This window comes from Nomascus leucogenys, chromosome 13, assembly GCF_006542625.1.
Source record: "Nomascus leucogenys isolate Asia chromosome 13, Asia_NLE_v1, whole genome shotgun sequence".
NCBI lineage: Eukaryota > Metazoa > Chordata > Mammalia > Primates > Hylobatidae > Nomascus > Nomascus leucogenys.
This window is the reverse complement of record NC_044393.1, coordinates 5,234,757-5,256,269: the sequence shown is the minus strand read 5'-3', so window position 1 is coordinate 5,256,269 and position 21,513 is coordinate 5,234,757. Positions and strand designations below refer to the sequence as shown.

Here is a 21,513-nt window from a genome sequence, read left to right as displayed (position 1 = left end):
ACAAAAAGAGGGTTTCGGGGACAGGAAACCGGGTGGCGGGTAGAGGGAGGGGGACCCGCCTCCGTGGGGTGTGAGATTTGTTGGGAGAGGGAAAGGGGGGGAAGAAAGGGGCGAGGAGAGGAGGGGGTGACGCTGGGGGGCGCCGTGGTGGCGGAGGGGGCCTCGCCAAAGGGAGGCTTTGGCGGGGAGAAGTGGCCGAGGAGAGTGGGGGGGCTGGTGACATCAGCCCCTCGGAAAGGATCGGAGCGGTAAAGGTGGTGCAGTGGGGGGGAGGGGGCGCAAGGGAGTCGTGGCGCCGGAGTCGGGAGGGGGGCGGCGAGGGGAGGAGGGAGGGCGGTTGCCGCTGGGCGCGACTTGGTGCGTTTCGGGCAGGACCGACTGTGTGTGCGCGGAGCAGACGTGTCCCGGGCCAGGCCGGGCCGTGGAAGGAGGAGAAGGAGAGTCAAATAAAATAAGACCACCCCCCACCACCAAAAAATGGATAGAGTTAGTACGAGAAGTGCCCGGTGAAGCCAAATGACACGTCATTTTACAGTATGACCTTTTTTTCCCCTTCCAGACTTGCAGGCTTTTTCAAAAGCAGAGTGGAGAATTAATTGTAGCAGCTGCCCCCCCCACCCACCACGAGCAGCGCCCCCCCCAACACTATTTTAATAAACCATTAAAAAAACACATTTTCCTGCTGGCTGGCCACATTGAGAGTGCTTTGTGAAAAGAAAAAACAAAGAAATTCACAAATCAGATAAAACTGGAGAATGACATTTGTCTGTAAATGGCTTCTTGGTCTGCAAATGGCGTGGTTTCTGTTGTTTTTTTTTTTTTTTTTTTTTTTTGTCCTTTTCAAGGTGGGAGGGGGGATTGAGAGTGCTCTAAGGAGACGACTTTTCCTCCAGATGGGAAGAGATAAGAAGACATTAATTAGTTGTTTATCAAGTGACATTTAGTTGTTTGGTTTTGGGTTTTTCTTCTCTTATTGATTGCGTTTTTTCCTCTGATTAAAAAATAATAAAAAAAGGTTAACTATAAGGAGATGGCCTTTCCTCCTTTTTTTTCCTTAAGGTGCTGTTTTGGGGAAAAAAAATTTAATGAAATGACCAAAAGAATTACACAGCATTAATTAAAAATGGAAGTTTTCCACTTCCTTGATAATTTGGCCCTCTGAATAAATTTGTGAATTTGCTAGGTTAAGACCTAGTTCGTGGTCACATTTCAGCAAAACAGCTTGAGTATAAAGAAGAAAATATAAAAGGCTGTTTTTATTTTTTTTCCTTTGGTGGCTTTTGGTTTGCTCTTTTTGCATAGGTCATGACTTTGTTCTCCTGGGTCCAGATTTATAAAAGCAGAAAATTATTAAGTGAAAATAAGTGTCTTTGGTGTTTATGCATTTGCAATTTCAGTAATTAAATGGTACATGTGTTGCTGTCTTGTCTAAAACTTTTGAAGGCAGAATTATGCTGTTGGGATATTAGTATGCGTATAACTTGATTTCAAAGTATAAATCTGGAAAAGTCTAGAATCTTTTCTATGAATGCTATCTTAATACTAATTTAAGTCAAATGTGATGCTAATGATATATTAAATTTCAAACACCTTTTGTGCAGTGATCACAAAGTCTCCACTTAATTTGAGACTGTTACTCAGAACACACCTTGCGTCACGGGCTAATCTAAGTGTCCTAGTCTATATGACTACATCATGATGTATTGACTGCCACTGGCCTAGGAATCTGCAGCTTAAGCCAGTGACACAACATTTTGCATTTTTAAATGGTGATTCTCAAATAATGCTCCACAAAAGAGGAAACCTAATAATGCCCCAAATCCTCTTTTTACTCCATCTTAATGACATAAAAATTAAGTGAATTAGAGAACTACAATGATCTTAAATTTTCAGCCACATTTCATAAATATGGAAATTGAGGCACGGATCTGTTTTTGCCTATAAAAGATAGGTCCTGTAACTGTTACACAGTTTAACACTTCTGAAATTAGAATATTAGAGATCCTGCTAAATATTATGTATGGTCTTCGTGGCCTCTCTTAATAGTGCCATTTATATTTTTAATTTACCAGAGTTAGGCTCATTAAGATAGTGTTTGCTTTGAAATCAATGTTTCTGTGGCAACTAATTTTAACTTTTACAGATATTGATTACGGGCTTGTGAAAAGGCAAGTAAAGGAGGAATGCTTTGCTATCTGGGCATTAAAACAAAACAATACAGTTAAAAGTTGAAAAAGGTAAAAACAGATTTGTGTGGAAGGAGGGCAAAAAACTATTCACACGTGGATTATTTGTTGGAGAATGTGCATTGCAAAAAAGACGCAAAATAGCAATCCTCCCTCTAGCTTGATGGAAATGTGTTTTTTCCATGAAACATACGTGTATTTTTACAAATGAAAGATGATTTAAAATGGAGGCATGTGTTTCTACTCTTTGAGTTGGGAAGGGCTTGGAATCTTTCAAATTCAGTACTTCCCAAGGTTAGTTTTCATTTTGATTAAAGTTTTGTTCTTATATTACTTTTTACTCTTGTTTTTGCAGTTTACCTAATGCTAATAGGGTCTCAGGAACTGTATTTGATATTAAAGTGTGGTTTTTCCAGAAGATGACAGATAATTGATGGTTTCCCCTTTTCCTCAGCAACATAGTTGTACCCAGAGGGAATTTATCTTTAGAAAGATATAGTTTGTGAGGAAAGAGGAGGATGGATAAGTGGATAAAACGTAATTCAGTTTTAGGGGTGGATTTTTAAGTAGCCCAAGGGGTAGGAAAACCTGCACAGAAAGAAGCTGCGTTGTGAAAATGTTTAGAAGGAAAGTGCTGCATCGCTACGTGATGTGGAAGAGACTGCAGTGTCTGGGCATTGTTGGGAATCCCGGGTATTTTAACCATGAAACATCTGACAACAAATTATGTGTCTAGATATGTTTATGTGTGAATGTTCATGTATCAGGGATTCAGTTTCACAGTTTTAACTTCAATTTTCTTGTTTACCCCACAAATGACAAAATTGCGTCATTCCTTCTCTTTGCCCCTTTCCAACACCACCCCACAATTTTTTAAACAATCAAAAGAAAAAAATTAAAACCAGCAAACCTTGAATTCTTGTTTGTTATTTTGATGGTGAAATACTGCAGGTAGACACTGAGTTGGACATTGATTTCCTTTTCTCTGCGTCGAAATGTCAAGGAAAGTTGCAAGTCTATGATTTTGTGCTTGGTTTTTTGCATGTTGCTTCTATGGAAAAACAAAACAACAACAGCAGTCCTCCCTGCCCAAAGTGTTAAAATGCCTCCTTCATAACCTGAGACTTACTTTCATTTTCTAGGTGCTGGAGAATCTGGTAAAAGCACCATTGTGAAGCAGATGAGGATCCTGCATGTTAATGGGTTTAATGGAGAGTAAGTGTCAAATCTGTGCAGGGGGGCACCAAGTAAGAGGAACAGACTTTATACTAACCTTTAGGAAGTATAGGTGGGCTTTGGGGGCTGGGCAGCCAGTTTTCACTTAATTTTTCCTGATTTACATATTAGAAAATCCTAGAAAGGGCTCTTTAGGGTCCCCCACCCCCCACCCACTTGGATCTTTGGTGCAACAAATAGTACTGATGAAAGCACCAGTGTTCGTGACAAACATCTCCCTATCCCAAGAAAATCGTGCCTGGTTGCAGGGGACGCTTGACAGCACTTCGCCCCGTGACAGCCCCTCTCCGGGCCAGGTCCCTGCCACAGCCTCCAGACATCACTGCAGTGTCTTCAACGTGGCTTTGGCCGCCCCCTTGTCCGGCCCATGCTGATCACTGCAAATTCACTCCACCCCACCTCACGCAGATTTCAATGTAATGAACCAACACAAGATGTTTTAAACTATTAGGGAAACATCGTTTCCATAATATTCTCACCAGAAACAGATTTGCAAGTGGCAGCCCGTGTTTACAGTTTCTCATTTTTTTTGTCCCCCTTTAAATTACCATTATGGGCAAATCATTGTTTCCCTTTAAAGCAAAAAACAAATCAGTACCCCTGCCTAAAGAAAAGGGAACATTTATTTAAAGGATGGAAAGACTGGGAGTTAGGCACTCCCAGCCTCACTGAGGGGCATTTTTGCCTTTGAAAAGTCCTCCCAGGTATCCTGGTATAGCGCAGTGTGGCAATCTGTAGTGGGAATGAAGATTAAACAGGAGAGACTTTATATTAGACCTGTGAGACAAGTTAGGAAGCTCTGCCTGGCATGAGGAATGCAAACAGGGAACATTCAATAAATCGGGGAACTTGCTTTTCTCCCCAAGACCCCGGATGGGGCCTACCCATCGTTCTCATGTAACAAAATGTGTAAAAAAAAAAAAAAAAAAAAAAGAAAAAAAGAAAAAAAAAAAACAACTAAGTTGACCAGTCTATTTTCACTGGTGTGAGAGTATTAACCTCACTAGATTTCAAGCACCTGAAGTCACTAATTTGTAATTACTAGCTGGTTAGCACAGGCCTGTTCCCTTTCTTAAACCTGGATTCAATTGAGAATTTAACCTTGAGTTGCTTAGGCTTCCATTTCAAAAGGGGAGTTGGAGTCAAGATGGTAGCATTTAATTATACCAGCCACCCCCCAAAAAAACAAACCTTACTAGTCACTAAACATCCAGGAAACAAAGGTGAACTTTTTCACCTTTCAGAGCAAGGCAGGCAGCTCCTTATGGAGAATTCTAGAATTTGTTAGATCAAATAATTGTTTAGAGAAGGATGACATCACCCATACAAATAGTCATGTTAGTTGAGGATGCTTTTTCTACTTTAACCCTGAATTCAGAAGGATTGGTTGAGATGCAGAGGGAGGTTCTTTACTCATCTGATTATGACTCTCAGTGGGTTATCAACATGCACATACGTGCTATTGAGTAAGTCAGCATCACTTGTCACCAACCAATTCTGAAATCAATTCTTGACACACCCCTCGATAAAGCCCTGCCAACGGAGACTGCCATCCTGACAATAAGTAAAAACCCTGAGACAGACCTCCAACCGTGAATCTGTCATTTGAAGAAAAATCTTGCATAAATTTTCCCCCTGCAACTTGCAGGAGTACTTCTTCATGAGAGTAGTTAAGCAAAAATAATTTGACCATGTATCCTCTAGATAAATATTTTGATTAAAACTGGACATGGCTAGCATTTTTCAAAGATGCAGCAGCCACTGTTTACCTTAGCTTGAGTCAGATGGAAGCTAAGTCACCTTTGAAATAAATTACTGACAGCTTCATTACAGATCGCCCTAAAATTTAAAAATTTTTATAGAAAGGATTCTCCTCCCTAAGTGAGCCAGCCTGTAACACCAGGCAAGGGTTTTAAACCAGAACTTCTCTTTTCTATTTTCTTTTTGGAAAGAGGAAGCAACATTCCCAGTTTGCCTTCTTTGCAGACAAGGGCACAGATATGTTAAATTTAGCTTGTGAGAGGGTTTACAGGGGTATTCCTCATGGGAGCCTAGATACCTTATTTTTATCTCCTCCAACTGCCTCCTTTTTTCTTTTTCCTCACTGCGGTATTGCAACAAAAGCTATTTCCTTCTTAACTAGGAATTCCCTATGAGACAGTGACATCTGTCCCTAAAGGGTGGTCTGGGTGGTACAGGGTTTTTCCTCCCTGATCTGGCGTTTTGTTAGGGCTCGGCTGAGCTATTAAATTTGCCTTAACTCTGCGGGCTGCCATACCGATTAAATTTTTAAGAGTAAGATAATACTGATTTGACCTTCAGAAATACAGAGGTTGGATGCGGATTTTCTAACTCAAAGCTAACTCTTTTTCTTACATTTAGTGCCAGGAACAAAACAAAAAACATAAACACCATTAACATTGGTTGAACTAAGCTAATCAATTACCGAACTATAGAATGCTGCCCTTCGGCCTTCAAGGAGGAATTCCTACTGTTTATGAAGATCGGGTTTGGGTTTTGTTTTTTGTTTTTTTTTTTTTTTTTTTTTTTGTGGTGGGGGGGTGGGCTTTTGTTCTTTTAAATTTTTTTTTGCTGCATCACAGTCCAGACATAGCTTAATGACAATTTATGGGGAACAATTATTTATAAATAAAACCATTTTATAGGTAGTTTCTTTCCACTGCAAGAAGTGAGGTCATTAGTTTTGCAGGAAATCCTGGGCAGAAATCTCCCCCGTTTATGCCTTTGTGCCTTAGGTTACAACATTGGGAAGATTCTGACCTGGGAGAATTAGCCTTATGCGCTGCCATATTCTCCAAAGAATTGTGAGATAATCACTGCTTTAGCTCCCTAATGCATGTACGTTTAGTGAAAGCACAAGAAAACAATTATCCGTCCCTCCTGTGTCCAACCAGAGTCTCCAGAGAGCTCTGTTAATACTGCAGCAAAGGTGTGGGATTCTTCCCCCATGGCCTGCAGTCTCAGTGGATGTTCCAATTTAGCCAGAAAGGCGACCTAAGAATTGACGGGAGGATGGATGGCGCGCGAATTGTTGCTTTTGCTCTTGGCTGATTGTTTAGGAATGTAGAGAGACTGTGTGGGGTTTGTGTGAAATTGCGGTGCCTTGCAGATTAGGTGAGCTTTCAATCTCTCTTTAAAAGGGGCGGCGAAGAGGACCCGCAGGCTGCAAGGAGCAACAGCGATGGGTAGGCACATTCAAAAACAGAAAAATTTTTTAACAAACAAAACAAACATGAAGATCATATTGGGAAACTGAGGCCAGAGACCCGGGAAGAAAATAAAAATCATTTAAAGGACCATCAGCCATATTGGCATACATTTGTGAATAACACACAATTTCCTGACATTTTGGAGCAAGTAAAGTGCGTAACATAATTTTTTTGGCCATGCTTAAAGTAGAATGAGATACAGCTGGGGGAAAGTTATAGATTTCAGCTTTAGACGATCAGTTGAGGATTTTGAGAATTGATGTTTTTCCATATGGTTTCTGTTTTCCCCCAGCTCTCCATTTGAACCAGCTACTTGTTTTTAAAACTCTACTAAATTCCATCTACCCACTGGTTGGTCTGATTTTAAAATTTCAGACCTCTTTGAAACAAAATTTGTTTCCTTTATTAAAATATGCAATGCTGCACCGTCTTTAATTTTGAAAAACGCCTTGGTACCTTGCAGCAGGTCGTTAAGAATCATCTTGAAAAGCCTCTGGCCTTTTAAAAATGATCAAATTTATTTGAATCAAAGGCACTTTACGTTAGCTGATGGGTAAGGAAATTCATGATGGCATCTTTTATTTTTCCATTCATTATCAAATTATTTTTTCTTTGCTTCCTGCATCCCCACACCCATCACACACAGACACACACCCACACACATGCACATGCATACACAGACACGCACACACATGCACACGCACACACAGCCACACGCGCCGCGCACACACACACGCATGCCAGGTAACCACTGTAGCTCTGCTGTGTATTTAGCATGCAGTGGTGGAGTGGCTGTTTCTCATGAGACCATCCAGAACCATTGACTTAGTTTAGGGCATCTCAAAGAAACAGCTTCTGTGGCCAGGGAGGGGAGGAGCAAAAATATTGGGGTCTGGGGACAAAGTAACTGACACATGTTTGTTCATCTGTTTCTTTTAGAATATATTATCCCTAGATGATGGCTACAGTTTCTCATCTTCCCGGCTATGTCCTATCACAATTTGCATGCTGGAATTGCTCGGTCTTAGGAACTTCTAATAAGAATACTATTCTGTTGTCTGAGGGGGGAGGGGGGATGGGGCCCCTACTACCTGACCTTAAACGATGATTGAAAAAACGAAAAATGGACTGAAATCCTTGATTGGCAGAAATGTAGTATGACAACTATACAAAAAGGCATCTCTATAAGAAATGACTAATTGACAATCTACTGTACCAAAAGTTGGCATTTGAGCAAGATACGACAAGTCCTTAGTGAGCAACCTACTGTGTACTAGATGTCGTGCTAAATCCCTGAATCCTACTAACACCTTGGCCTGCACGTCTCTCTGACTCTCTTCTGCAAGTCAACATAAGTATTAACATTCGTGATAAATAAAAATTCTCTGCATGTTTCAGCAATCCCTGTATCTTGCGTCTGTCTTCTGTCTTCCTTCCTTTGTCTGTCTTTTCCCACCAAAGCACAAGGATAAGGTGGAGACCTGAATAGCCTCCCCCACCACTTAGTTAGCTGAAGTGAGGGGAGGGGAGGAGCTCTTCAAAACTGAACGCATCCCATCTGCTTTATACACAGAAGGGGGAGGAGGAGGAACCAAGACCCTCAAAGTACTTCCAGCCTTAGTCCCGATTTTGTAGCGAATCAGAATTCTAGCTAATGGCATATGTTTTGCCTTTGTTGAGTAGTTTAAAGACATCTAAGGAATTTTCTCTGAATTTCACAATCAACGTTAAATTCATTAAGCAATAGTAAAAGTGATGATAAACCTGCCAACCCCCAGTATAATATCTCCATCTACATAGTAATTGCTTCAATGGAAGAATTTTATGTTTTAGTATTACACACCCGAATTAGATTTTAGATTTCTATTTTAGCTGTTTTATACTTGATATACTCCCACACCTATTCACATACGTAGATGAATACTGAACACGTTCTCAAAATATCCGTATTTTAAGACGGGAAGTTTTCCAATTATCATACTACTGCTTAGACCAAAATATCAAACTGAATGAAAGAAACTTGTTTCTGGAAATACTTTCCTCTTGCTTTATGCAGATTTGGATATTTAGTACCCAAATGTATTTAATTTTACAACTGTGGAACCTCAAAACCAAAGGTTAATAGCTTTCATTACCTATGAAATGGAGCCTGCTTTTAATGAATGGGAATAGATTTGCCCTAGGGGGTTTTAGGTAAATTCTGAATTCAAAAGTGAACATTGGGGACCATCAAACACATGTCCTTTTAATTTATAACATCGAAATAATTGATGTTAGACTGTAATACCAAGGCCAGAAATTCTTAATTTCAGAAATGAGCTTTGATTCTGCACGTACAAAGCAGACAGTCCCACAGAGCGGTCAGGACTCACTCCCTTTCACTCTAAGGTGGTTGCTTTAAGAGTCTGGGGGCCAGAATCAGATTTCAGATTTGTACACAAGGCCTGAAGCTCACCTCCCTGTCATCTGTGTTTGTGAGGTCCTCCGTACCTGCAGCACTTTTACTTAAGTGGCCCTGAGGGGATTCCTGGCAACATCTGTCCCCCCTCCCCACCCCAGACACCCCCCACCACTAATGAGCGTGGCTCCTCTGAACTTCGCCAGCTCTTCACTCCAATGTAGAAGAGCAGTGGAGCAGAGACCTGTGAAAGGGGCTTCACGTAGGAAAGGGGTGAGATGGGATCCTTCAGCAGTTGAAGGCCCAGAAGTACACAGACATTTATTCAGAAAGAATAAATTTGCAAGTATAATTCTTTGAGAAAGGAGAGACCAAATGATTTGTGGAAGGCCTGTCGACAGGCCTGCACTTGACCCCACCATCAGTCCCCGCCCCCCACCCCCCACCCTTGCTGCTCCACTGACTGCCCTGCCCTGCTCGTCTGCTCTTGCTAATTAACCTCCCTTTGCCTTTCCTCTGCCTTAACTTTCTGTCATGTTCTAGTCTGGAGGGATTATATGTTTTAATTTCTACCTCCATTCTATGAATTGGTGAATCAGCCAAGTGAATGCTTCAAAAACTGGGACTCTCAAAAGATTAAAAAAAATTTATATATATACAAATCGTGAAAAAGATAAACTCTGTCCCCTCCATCTCCCACCCCCATTGGTTTCTGCCTCTGTGACTCCCCCATCTCGGCCTCAGTTTCCCCATCAGAGGGGCAGGACCGTAGCACCTTTTTTCCGCATGACAACGCACTCACCTCCCAGGGCCTAACAGGTACAGCAGGTGTGCTGTGTGTGCTGGTTCCATTTTTGGGCTATAGACCTGATGGAGATACGTACTCCACACAAGAGGCCTTTTCTTGCCCTCTAAAAACATAAACTCGAGAACCTTCCCTGGCTGTGCTTCTAATGAAGGCTAGTTTCTGAAAAACATACAGCATTTGGATCAGTGTAATCTGGTACAAAAATTAACATTCTGTTATGGTCCCCAGAAGCCAAAGGGTGTGGCCTTTACCTGTGGGACCAGTGACCCTGAATATAGATCATTCCATAAAGACCACGCTGGCTGTCCCATGTGGCTGAGTTAAAGTCAAGGAAAAGCTACAAAACCTTCAACCTCTACTTACCAGTGGGATCTGACCCCCCTCCCCGTTAGATTATAAGGCCTTCTAGGGGGTGGAATCTTATTTGATTCCTATTGCACATGGACCAACATGCACCAACATGCACTAACATCATGAACTAGAAATTTCATTGCTGTTAGCTGCAGTACCTGGAGCATGCATCGCACATATGATTTTTTTTTTTTTTTTTTTGCACAAGAGTCTCACTCTCACCCTGGCTGGAGTGCAATGGCGCCGTCTCAGCTTACGGCAACCTCCACCTCCCGGGTTCAAGTGATTCTCCTGCCTCAGCCTCCCTAGAAGCTGGGATTACAGGCGCATGCCACCATGCCTAGCTAGTTTTTTGTGTGTGTTTTTAGTAGAGACGGGGTTTCACCATGTTGGCCAGACTGGTCAATTCCTGAGGCAGTCTGCCCGTCTCAGCCTCCCAAAGTGCTGGGATTACAGGTGTGAGCCACTGCACCCAGACTCCTGTAATGAACTATAATAAACACTACCACCTGTGCTCACTGGTTCTCAGTGTGCTAATCTAGCAACTGAGTGAATTCCAAGTCAAACCACGGGACTGTTTTGCTCCACCCCAACCTCATAGTGACCTATCACTCCAGTCTCACCCCTACCCACATGCTGATAGGACCAGGAGAAGCCTTTAGGAAGTGTTAGTATGTAGTGTGGGGGCTTCAAACCCATGAAAGATTAAATGAGCTGCATGCAACTTCTGGTACAGTCATGATTGCTAAGGCAATTTGCTAATCTGCCTCAATTGGGCGTGTCCTCAGGACACATTTGGGAGGTTATAATTTGCAACCGTGTTTATTCAGCTACCTCCAATCTTTGCACAGATCCGAACCCACAACTCCCCGAAGAACAGAATACTATGCTTTTTAGTCGGGATATCTTTATGAAAGCAGTACTCTTCACTGACATGGTGCAATATGATTTTCTTTTCTTTTCAATCCCACTGCAGTGAGAAGGCAACCAAGGTGCAGGACATCAAAAACAACCTGAAAGAGGCGATCGAAGTATGTGCTGGCTCCTTGTGCTTTCTGTCTTGTAGCCCCTCCCAGCCAGTGCTGTTCCCTGACCGCTTTGCTAAATCATTTTCAGACCATTGTGGCCGCCATGAGCAACCTGGTGCCCCCCGTGGAGCTGGCCAACCCCGAGAACCAGTTCAGAGTGGACTACATTCTGAGTGTGATGAACGTGCCTGACTTTGACTTCCCTCCCGTAAGCTACACCCCTACTTGTGTGGCCGTAGCCCCGCCCACCTGAGCAGAGTGTTCATATAGGAACATCAGTGACAGCCCTGCACATGGGCAAGGGCATTCAAACCACACTTCAGGCAAAACCACATTTCAGTGATGTCCGTCCTTAGGAAAAAGTTAATTTCATGTGTAACCTTAATTTAATAGTAATAATCATTAGGGCTTTGTTCAAGATGGATGAGCAAAATTCTGTCACCCCTTCTACATCTTAGCTCACCTGTCCTCACAAATAAACATCACTCTTTAATACCACAATCTCACTTTATTAGACTGTAAATTTTTATGAGGAAGAAAGTCCTGAGCTATGGCAGCCTTAATTATTCCCTCATTCACATCTTAGGACAAACAAAACTGTATGTTAAATACGGCACACAAATACTAATTGTCCATTTACTCCACTGGAAGTGCCCTAAGATACCTTGGGATGCCTCAGTGAAGTGCCAAATGGAAGACATTCTCATTTTAAACAGGTGACCTTTTAACATTTATTAAGAGTTTTCTAAAGTCAGTCCTTGTCTTGGGGCAAATGAAATCTTTTCTCGTTATTAAAAAAAAGAAATATATCTAAATTATAACTCAAAAGTAAATCATAAAATAGAACATATGGAAAAGACTTTCCTCTGGATGCATGACACTGTTGGCTCCCTAAAGAACTACTTTTAGGGAACAAAAAACTGTTCAAGCCCAAGCATATATGTTTAGGCCCCTTCGTGGGGAGAATGGCTTATAAGTGGGGAACGGGAAACGAGATGGAAAGATGTATGCGTTTGTAAGACCCACAAGGAAGAGACTTGTCTACAGCTAAAACAATGAGTTATTGTTGCCTTTTGTCAGGCTTTCGTGGGAATTTGTGTTTGTATATTTTAGATGGACTTGGCTGCAAACTTAAATTAGCAGAGAAATTAGTAGTATATAGTTAGTATGGATAGCTAAATTTTTAAAATAGCATTATTTTGAAAAAAAGCAGTAAACACAATATGTATAATATAACCCACTGACTTTCTTGAAATATGATTCTATATTTAATAGGAAAAGGAAACACCAGCCTATTAAAAATGTATCAGAACAATAACCTTTTATTAGTCCTATTAGCATCTGAACTTTTATGTTCCTACCTACAAGTCCCCCATCATAAATTTTTTTGGTAAGATTCACATTTTCCCAGAAGGAAAATTTAGTCCCAGCACGTCTTACAAATGAAGTTTCTTATTTTCACAACATTGAACCATTTATTGGCATATTCTAACACAGATTAGTGTATATTCTTCCTAAACAATTCTGTGAAGAAACCAAATTACTCAGTAGCTTACCCCATTCCCCCCACACACAAAAAAAGAAACTACCCAAAACCAGTAATTCACAATAAGACCAGCAGCTAATTGCGTGAACTTTTGAATATGTTTAAAGTGTTGAATTAAAGTTATTTGTGAGCATTAATTCATTAATTGGGCTCGAAATTCAGAATCACACCAAGTGTCAGTCACATAGGGAACTCTGGTCTCAGGGTTCGAATGACAGTGTTGTTGATTAGTTCAAGCTCTTGCCTTTCTCTAAACTTTCTTGTGTTCACTTTCAGGAATTCTATGAGCATGCCAAGGCTCTGTGGGAGGATGAAGGAGTGCGTGCCTGCTACGAACGCTCCAACGAGTACCAGCTGATCGACTGTGCCCAGTAGTAAGTAACCGCCACCCAACCCGTCAGCACATAAAACAGGCAAAAACAAGAAAACATGAAAACCTGTGATCCTGCTTTGAAAGTTGCTTGTCAACGATTCCTTTCATAGAAGCCAACCAGTTACCCCACTGGCAGAAAGTTCTAATCTGATTCAATTGTTTATTTTTAAAGTCCTTAATTCCTTTTTTTTCTTTTAGTGCAGTGACACTATTTTATATAAACATTTAATGCCTGTTAGAGCAAAATGATGATGAGTTTCATAGTATTCATAATTAGTGGGAAGTAATTAATTGAATTGACCCCAAGCATTTAGGGAAATAGGGCAGTGCTCACATTTTGAATAACGTAAAACTATATTTTATTGCTGTAATTTTAAAACATAACAGAGGAATGGTGAACACATAGCTACGCCTCCTCTCTCCTTGGTAGTTGTTGATTGCTCTATTTCTGCTCTCAGGTAAGCGACTCTAGTAGCTGCCTAGTGTTACTAGATCTTAGTGACTCTAGGTAGAGTTTGTTTTTGTGTTGTCTTGACTTTTGAACTCTGTTTCATATCCTTATTTATTCCTTCCCACCGGGTCTTGATTGAAGGATGGTAAGTGGTCAGTGGATTTTAAATCCTAAACTGTACACCTAAGCAGTACAGTACCGTGGTGGGGTTACTTTCAAATAAAACAAATTACTTCCTGCGAGGAGGACAGGTTAAGGCCTGCAGTAGCAGTGGGAAAGGCATCTTTCTCCAAAGTCACTCATAAAGGTGGGCTCACCTGGTTAGTGTGTTGGTAAATGAAGAAGGGGCAAACTTAAAAAACAGATTTTATTACACAACTCTACCTGATGCCCAAGCTGCTTCCCTTGTTGCCTAACACCTGACTTACCGTTCCCTCAGGGATTGCCCTCTGTCCCTGTCACCCACCATGGTCTCTCCCAGAGGACAACATACCCCATAGCTAGAAAGTTGCCTTTTAAATAGTTTATGGCTTCCCTCATCTTGCACATGATATAGCAAGCATGTGGTGGTCAGGGTTATTTAAAAAATATGCAAAGATAATTATTATTTTTTTGAGACGGAGTCTCACTCTGTCGCCCAGGCTGGAGTGCAGTGGTGCGACCTTGGCTCACTGCAACCTCTGCCTCCTGGTTCAAGTGATTCTCCTGCCTCAGCCTCCCGAGTAGCTGGGACTACAGGTGCCTGCCACCACACCCCGCTAATTTTTGTATATTTAGTAGAGACGGGGTTTCACCATATTGGCCAGGCTGGTCTCGAACTCCTGACCTTGTGATCTGCCTGCCTCAGCCTCCCAAAGTGCTGAGATTACAGGCATGAGCCACCGTGCCCAGCCAAAAATGTAAAGATATCTTTTGTTTGTTGATGCTGCAGAAATGCACAAAGCAGTCTCAGTTAATGATATTCTGAAGTAGGAGTGTCTTGTGACTCGGGGCAGGGGAGTCTAGTAGAGGTTTGATGTTTTAGCCGTCCTTATTACAAGTAGCTGAAACTCGGAACTGATTTTGCTATAGGAAGTATTAACTAATCAGAACCAAGGTGCCAGGCTGACTCACCAAGGGCTAAGATTGCTTTACTTAGTAGCCTCAAGCCCAAGGAACTGATTGTGAAAACCACCTGAATAAACAGGAGGGAGGAAGAGGTAATACTGTTCATCTATAAATCATATAAGCCTATGTTAGGGTCTGTGCAATCTATCAACCCCAGCCCTGCCTTCCCATAGGAAATTCCTTTATTTTCAATTGCCACATACATAGATATTCCGCGGTTTAATATGCAAGCAAATTTGTATATTTTTTCAAGGAACAGAAAAAAAACAGTCCATCTTGGCTGGCCCCTATGGCCCCCAGCCCCCACTCCTTCTTCAGCAAAGTCCCTGATTTTCTCAAAAGTTCGAACTAAAAGCTGGAAGCGCTAATTATAGTAACGCAAAACAAATGGAAATCCTGGAATTGTTTGCATTTTGTATTTTGGATCCAAGTCAGAAGTTAAGTACAGGTACAAGATTAAGAGAGTTTAACCACCCCAGTTTTGAATGCTGGGGGGGCAGGGAGTCACAGTTTCGTTAAGTAACAGTAGCTTAGCCAGATTGTTGAATTTTGTCGGGTTTTGTTTTCTCAAATCATTTAGAAGTTTTTGGGGTTTTTTAAAGCAACACTTAATTACTCCTGAAACTTTGTCTGAAAGCTGCACCATTTGTATAGATCATGAAAAGTTTTAAGGAAACTCAGAAAAAGAGAACAACGCAGCTTAAAACTTTTAAAATGTCCTCCCTCACCCGTGGCTCAAACAGCCCTGCATCTGCCGTGGCCGGCACGTTTCTGGTTGAACTGCCTTTATATTAAAGTTCAGATACTGGTACTGTGCCCATTTCTTAAGCTGCCTGTTTTTATTTGTTGAGCTGGGGTTTGGCTGGCTCCACTCCAGATGTCTCTCTCACAAGATTTGGTGCTGATGATCTATTTATAGAACTGTGGTTCTGTTGCCATGGTAACATGCTGGAGGCCAGGGCGGCTGGGGAGCTATTTCTGGACTGGTGCTGTAATGTAAGATTGATTGGGCAAGTTAGTATATCCTCTAAGCCAGACTAACTCTGAACTAGTAAAAAGGAAGAGGGGAACACAAAACTTTGGCAGTTTCTTTAAATAAACTTTTCTCTCTTTATGATTTTCTTTTCTCATTAGCCCACTTTAAAACAATTCCAATCTCTACATGCCCTTCCCTCCAAAAAATAAACTAGTTTTAACATTAATTTTCCATATTAATTACCCCAGTCTTTCAAAAGTAAATTTTCCTGTGTGTCTAGTCAAACAACACAAACAAGACGCTTTTTTAAGGAAAAGCTTAATATCTAGAGTGTTCTATTTCATGGACCAAACAGAACGGAAGAGAACTTTGTGGTTGTTTCCTGTTCAGGATGGCTAGGGCGAGAAGGGCCCCTTTGTGCCAACCTCTTTTGTTCTCTTTAATCAATGAGATTCTTAAAAAGTAAAAAGGAAGGGATACAGATTCTCAGTAACTAAAACAATCTTGTGTGCCCTTGAGGGGAAAGTCCTTGATGTTTTTAAGAATGTCACTTTATTTTTTTCTTTTAACTGAATGATATAGAGGCATACAATTTTCAAACTGTTTGCCATTTTAATCAAGCAATTTGAAAATTAAAATGTTTTTGTCAAGCATTACCAAATGGCACACAATGTGATAGGCCAGCCTGGTTTTGGGGTCCTTTCTCTACTGTTTGATATGCATAAAACCTTCTAAAAATCAAGAATATTGCCAGAGAGCAACAGGAATAAACAAGCTAAGTAAAGAATAAAAAAGAAAAATAGAAAAAATAAAAATAAACATGAAGAACAAAGCCCCACCACTGTCCTGTGCTGTTTGTGTGGCCCCACTGCGTCGAGGCCACAGGCTAGCTGCTAGACGCATCTAGAGTTCCCTGATTCCTAAAATTATTTATCTTAAATCCTGTTTGCCCTAACCTTCTTAAGGCATCAGCTTTGAGTTATAAATGTAACCAACACACAAGCAAATGTGCCATTGACTTAGTGCTGCATAACTGTGGGACGGTCACTTCCGTTGAGCCTGACCTTGTAGAGAGACACAAATAGTTGGCAAATTGATGTGAGCACTGTGAACACCCCACGTGTCTTTCTTTTTCTCCCAGCTTCCTGGACAAGATCGATGTGATCAAGCAGGCCGACTATGTGCCGAGCGATCAGGTGTGCAAAACCCCTCACCACCAGAGGACTCTGAGCCCTCTTTCCAAACTACTCCAGACCTTTGCTTTAGATTGGCAATTATTACTATTTCGGTTGGCTTTGGTGAGATCCATTGACCTCGATTTTGTTCTAGGACCTGCTTCGCTGCCGTGTCCTGACTTCTGGAATCTTTGAGACCAAGTTCCAGGTGGACAAAGTCAACTTCCAGTAAGCCAACTGTTACCTTTTTATATAACAGAGATCATGGTTTCTTGACATTCACCCCAGTCCCTCTGGAATAACCAGCTGTCCTCCTCCCCGCCAGCATGTTTGACGTGGGTGGCCAGCGCGATGAACGCCGCAAGTGGATCCAGTGCTTCAATGGTAGGATGCTGTGGGCTTGGCTGTTCGTGAAGAATGCTTTGCTTCTGTGTTGTTAGGGATCAGTGTCGCTGCTCACGCTCTTGGCTTTGCTCTCTTTGGTTAAGATGTGACTGCCATCATCTTCGTGGTGGCCAGCAGCAGCTACAACATGGTCATCCGGGAGGACAACCAGACCAACCGCCTGCAGGAGGCTCTGAACCTCTTCAAGAGCATCTGGAACAACAGGTTTGTGGAGTGGCCGCCCACCCCCTGCGCTTGCCCAGGAGGCCCTGGTCTGCACTGTTTATAGAAAAGAACCCTGTGCAAGCATTCCAGACCCCTGGCCGAAAGCGCGCTTCCCCCGAGCATTCACACAGCCTCCCTTCTCGTAGATGGCTGCGCACCATCTCTGTGATTCTGTTCCTCAACAAGCAAGATCTGCTCGCTGAGAAAGTCCTTGCTGGGAAATCGAAGATTGAGGACTACTTTCCAGAATTTGCTCGCTACACTACTCCTGAGGATGGTGCGTATGGCTTCCACTCTTGCTGGCTGTTCATTGCGGTGGTTCTTTTTCAAACAGTCAGGCTGAAAACCCCCATCCCCCTCCCCTTCCCCCTCCCACCACCAAACCAATAAAGGACCTATAAGAGAAGCAAGAAAAACGCACTCCCACTAATTCTCATATGGAAAAATCAGGGTTTTGAAGACTTCAGGAGCTACAGTGATGCTAGCACCCCAGCTCTGCTTGAATTTTTAATTACATTAATATGTATTCCCTTTTTTTATAGCTACTCCCGAGCCCGGAGAGGACCCACGCGTGACCCGGGCCAAGTACTTCATTCGAGATGAGTTTCTGGTGAGTCGAGCCTGTCTTCAGTTTCCTCTCTTGTTCCTCCTCTTTTTCTCATGGATGTAAATTTACTTAATTCCAAATTCAGGGGTTCAGCTACCCAGTTCCATGGTTTTAGTTCATGCACATCCAGTGTGGATTTGAGCTCTTTGCGCCCCTCCTTTTGCTTTTGTTTTCACATGACATCAGAGGCTGGCTAACAGCCGTCCCTGGTAGGTGTCCCCATCAGTGATAGGGTGGTTCCTGGTGAGGGTGTCACTGACAGGTCCCCTCGTTTGTGCCCGCAGAGGATCAGCACTGCCAGTGGAGATGGGCGTCACTACTGCTACCCTCATTTCACCTGCGCTGTGGACACTGAGAACATCCGCCGTGTGTTCAACGACTGCCGTGACATCATTCAGCGCATGCACCTTCGTCAGTACGAGCTGCTCTAAGAAGGGAACCCCCAAATTTAATTAAAGCCTTAAGCACAATTAATTAAAAGTGAAACGTAATTGTACAAGCAGTTAATCACCCACCATAGGGCATGATTAACAAAGCAACCTTTCCCTTCCCCCGAGTGATTTTGCGAAACCCCCTTTTCCCTTCAGCTTGCTTAGATGTTCCAAATTTAGAAAGCTTAAGGCGGCCTACAGAAAAAGGAAAAAAGGCCACAAAAGTTCCCTCTCACTTTCAGTAAAAATAAATAAAATAACAGCAGCAAACAGAAATAAAATGAAATAAAAGAAACAAATGAAATAAATATTGTGTTGTGCAGCATTAAAAAAAAATCAAAATAAAAATTAAATGTGAGCAAAGAATGATGGGACTCCCGTGAGTTATTTGTGGTTCTGAGCAAATTCCCGTCATTCATGGTTTTGACTTGGTCCTTACATCAAAAGTTGGGAGGCCTCAAGGTATAAAATCTCACCACTGTATGTTTTCTGGTGACCCTAATCTGTGGGTGTCTTGAAACAATTTGCAGACAATAGGAAAAGTCCACTCCTGTTCCTCCTAAATTTTACCCCGTAGTGAACCACTACGCCCCAGTCACCTCCGCATTTTGATCATTGCCATCCTATCCAAAGATTCTACCAACTTACACCATTACATCATCACACAGTTTGCCTGCTGACCCGGGCTTCCCAAGAAAAGTAGTGTATATTTATTGCTATAAGATAGGGACTAAATTATGTGGAGAAATAGAGGAGCGCAGTATTTCAAATCAGTGGGGTTATTCAAGAAATGGTGTAGCCATTTGGGGAAAATTTAGGCTGGATCCCTACCTCATTGCACACACCAAAATGAATTTGACATAAGTTGATCACATACATCTAAATAAAAGAGGTACTTTTTAAAGTGGCTATTTTGTAATTAACATCTTGGGTTTATAAAGGGCCTCTCTGCAGCATAACCTAAGACCTAAAGGCCATAAGGGGGTTGGGGATGACTATAAAAATGAAAATCACACTTAAAATTTGAATGGGGGAAGGGCCTGGGTCGGGGAAAAATTTAACAAAGAGTTTGCATCCCTAATAAGCAGAGTTCTTATGAATTAATAAGCAAAACCATCAGAAAAATGGGCACAGCATATAAGCATGCAACTTAAATACAAACAGCTAGTAAGCCTCTGGGGATATGTGGGACATCACTCATAATAAATATTCACCATAACTGGGCGTGGGGATGGGGATCCACACTCATGGGTTGGAGTGTGGCTTGTTTCTGAGGTCCTGTGGGTTCCCTAGACTTTCACCCCTAGGCTTATCCCCCAAGGTGTAGTCACTTATGTGTGGTCACTTCCTGGGTGGCTCCCAGGAAGGGTGGGAGGAAGTGATCAGCATCAACGATGGTGCCCTCTGAAGCTGGCCAAATGGGACTTCAAGTTCATTCTGTAATCCAGGTCCCAAATCCACTTCCTATTCTAGTTTCCAGATCAAATTACTCTCACCCAAGTTAATCATATAGTACAGCTCACCAGAGGTGAGCGATGAGCCCCAAGCGGGGCAGAAAAGTAGCAAATACCTGCATTTCCATCAAGGTTTTCACGTAACACTCAGTCCACATAATGCTTAACATTCAGTCCACATGTGCTGGCTATGCAATTTTTAGTACAAAGCCCTCAAAAGCCCCCCAAATAAATATACAATCCAAGTAAAAATCGGGGCTTGCTATGCAAATATAGCCAAGACTAGCCCACAAGTTCTCATAATCCTCCAAAGCACCCCAAATAAACACCTAAACAGTGGCTATCAAGTGCAACCACAAGACCAGCGTGCCACACAAACATTCATCCAGGTAAAGGCTGTGCTCAGTGAAAATCAAGGTTGAACCCCAGCCCCTAGCTCCTCTTCCAAGATGGCCACCTGTATGCCCCTTTTACATAGAAATTCTGGAACCTTCTTAGCAAAATCCACACGAGATTGTCACAGCTCTAGCCACATATCCATCAAAATCAGAAAACACAAAATTCCCAGGCCATAGAGATGCCAAGGAAAATGATACCACAGAACCCCACCTTGTTGGTCATAACTGACAGAGACTTCATGGTATCTTCTAGAAGAAGGGCCACAAAAGTCACAGTTATCAGGTATCTACTAGTGCTAGCCATTACCCAATGGGATAGGTTCAGCTGCTATTTTGACAACGAGTAAAAGAGGCCCAGAGAGACCCCAGGAGAGGTCTCTAGTGAGCAGAGAAGATGCGCTTCAAACTCAAGTAGCCGAAGCCCACTGCTTGGTCCCTACAAGATAACTGTTGTCCTGGAAGATGCAGGAGAAAAGAGAAAAAGGTCTGGTGTTCTTCCCATGATGTCAGTTATCAGGAGTCCATGACCTGTGACCCCCATCAAAAATCCTGCAGGTCACCATGGGATTCCACACCCAGGTGGGTGAGTGGGGCCTCTTCCCACAGACCGTGGCACTGGCCATACTCCTGCCTCCCTACCAGGTCAGGGCTTTGTCCCCACCAGTCACCCCATTGCGTTTGAGACTTGCTTTCCTATGTTAGGCTTCATCGCTGCTATTTAAAACATTTTTGTTTCCCTTTTCCCTTTGACCCTGGTGCCAAGCAAAACTTCTACAGAGCTATTTTCAAATTTAAATTTTAGGATCTTCAAAAAACAAAAAATTACAAAGAATTTCATCTAAATCTTTGATTACAAGAAGCCATTTAAAAAAATTTTTTTTAATCTGAATGCCTGTAATCCCAGCATTTTGGGAGGCTGAGGAGGGCGGATCATGAGGTCAGAAGATCGAGACCATCCTGGCCAACAGGGTGAAACCCCGTCTCTACTAAAAATACAAAAAATCAGCCGGGTGTGGTAGCAGGCATCTGTAGTCCCACCTACTCGGGAGGCTGAGGCAGGAGAATGGCATGAACCTGGGAGGCAGAGTTTGCAGTGAGCCGAGATCACACCACTGCACTCCAGCCTGGGCGACAGAGCGAGAGTCCGTC

The 21,513-nt window shown here is 42.4% G+C and overlaps 1 protein-coding gene across 15 annotated transcripts in view; it reads left to right on the top strand.

Moving 5' to 3' along the window:
• Positions 1-18,878, top strand: part of GNAS (GNAS complex locus) — a 71,764-nt gene extending 52,886 nt beyond the window's left edge. For 7 of the 15 annotated variants that reach the window (XM_012511793.2, XM_012511785.2, XM_030825850.1 and 4 more), the window contains 12 exons: positions 3,329-3,401; positions 6,584-6,628; positions 11,186-11,240; positions 11,326-11,445; positions 13,060-13,157; positions 16,832-16,886; positions 17,020-17,093; positions 17,191-17,249; positions 17,354-17,474; positions 17,621-17,751; positions 18,017-18,084; positions 18,366-18,878. In XM_012511793.2, the coding sequence (XP_012367247.2) occupies positions 3,329-3,401; positions 6,584-6,628; positions 11,186-11,240; positions 11,326-11,445; positions 13,060-13,157; positions 16,832-16,886; positions 17,020-17,093; positions 17,191-17,249; positions 17,354-17,474; positions 17,621-17,751; positions 18,017-18,084; positions 18,366-18,512 (1,046 nt within the window). In that variant the 3' untranslated portion in view covers positions 18,513-18,878. Of the gene's footprint in view, positions 1-3,328; positions 3,402-6,583; positions 6,629-7,115; positions 7,119-11,182; positions 11,241-11,325; positions 11,446-13,059; positions 13,158-16,831; positions 16,887-17,019; positions 17,094-17,190; positions 17,250-17,353; positions 17,475-17,620; positions 17,752-18,016; positions 18,085-18,365 lie in introns of all 15 variants that reach the window. The other 8 variants (XM_030825854.1, XM_030825853.1, XM_030825851.1 and 5 more) reach the window with 4 other exon arrangements.
• The last annotated feature ends 2,635 nt before the right edge of the window (positions 18,879-21,513 follow it).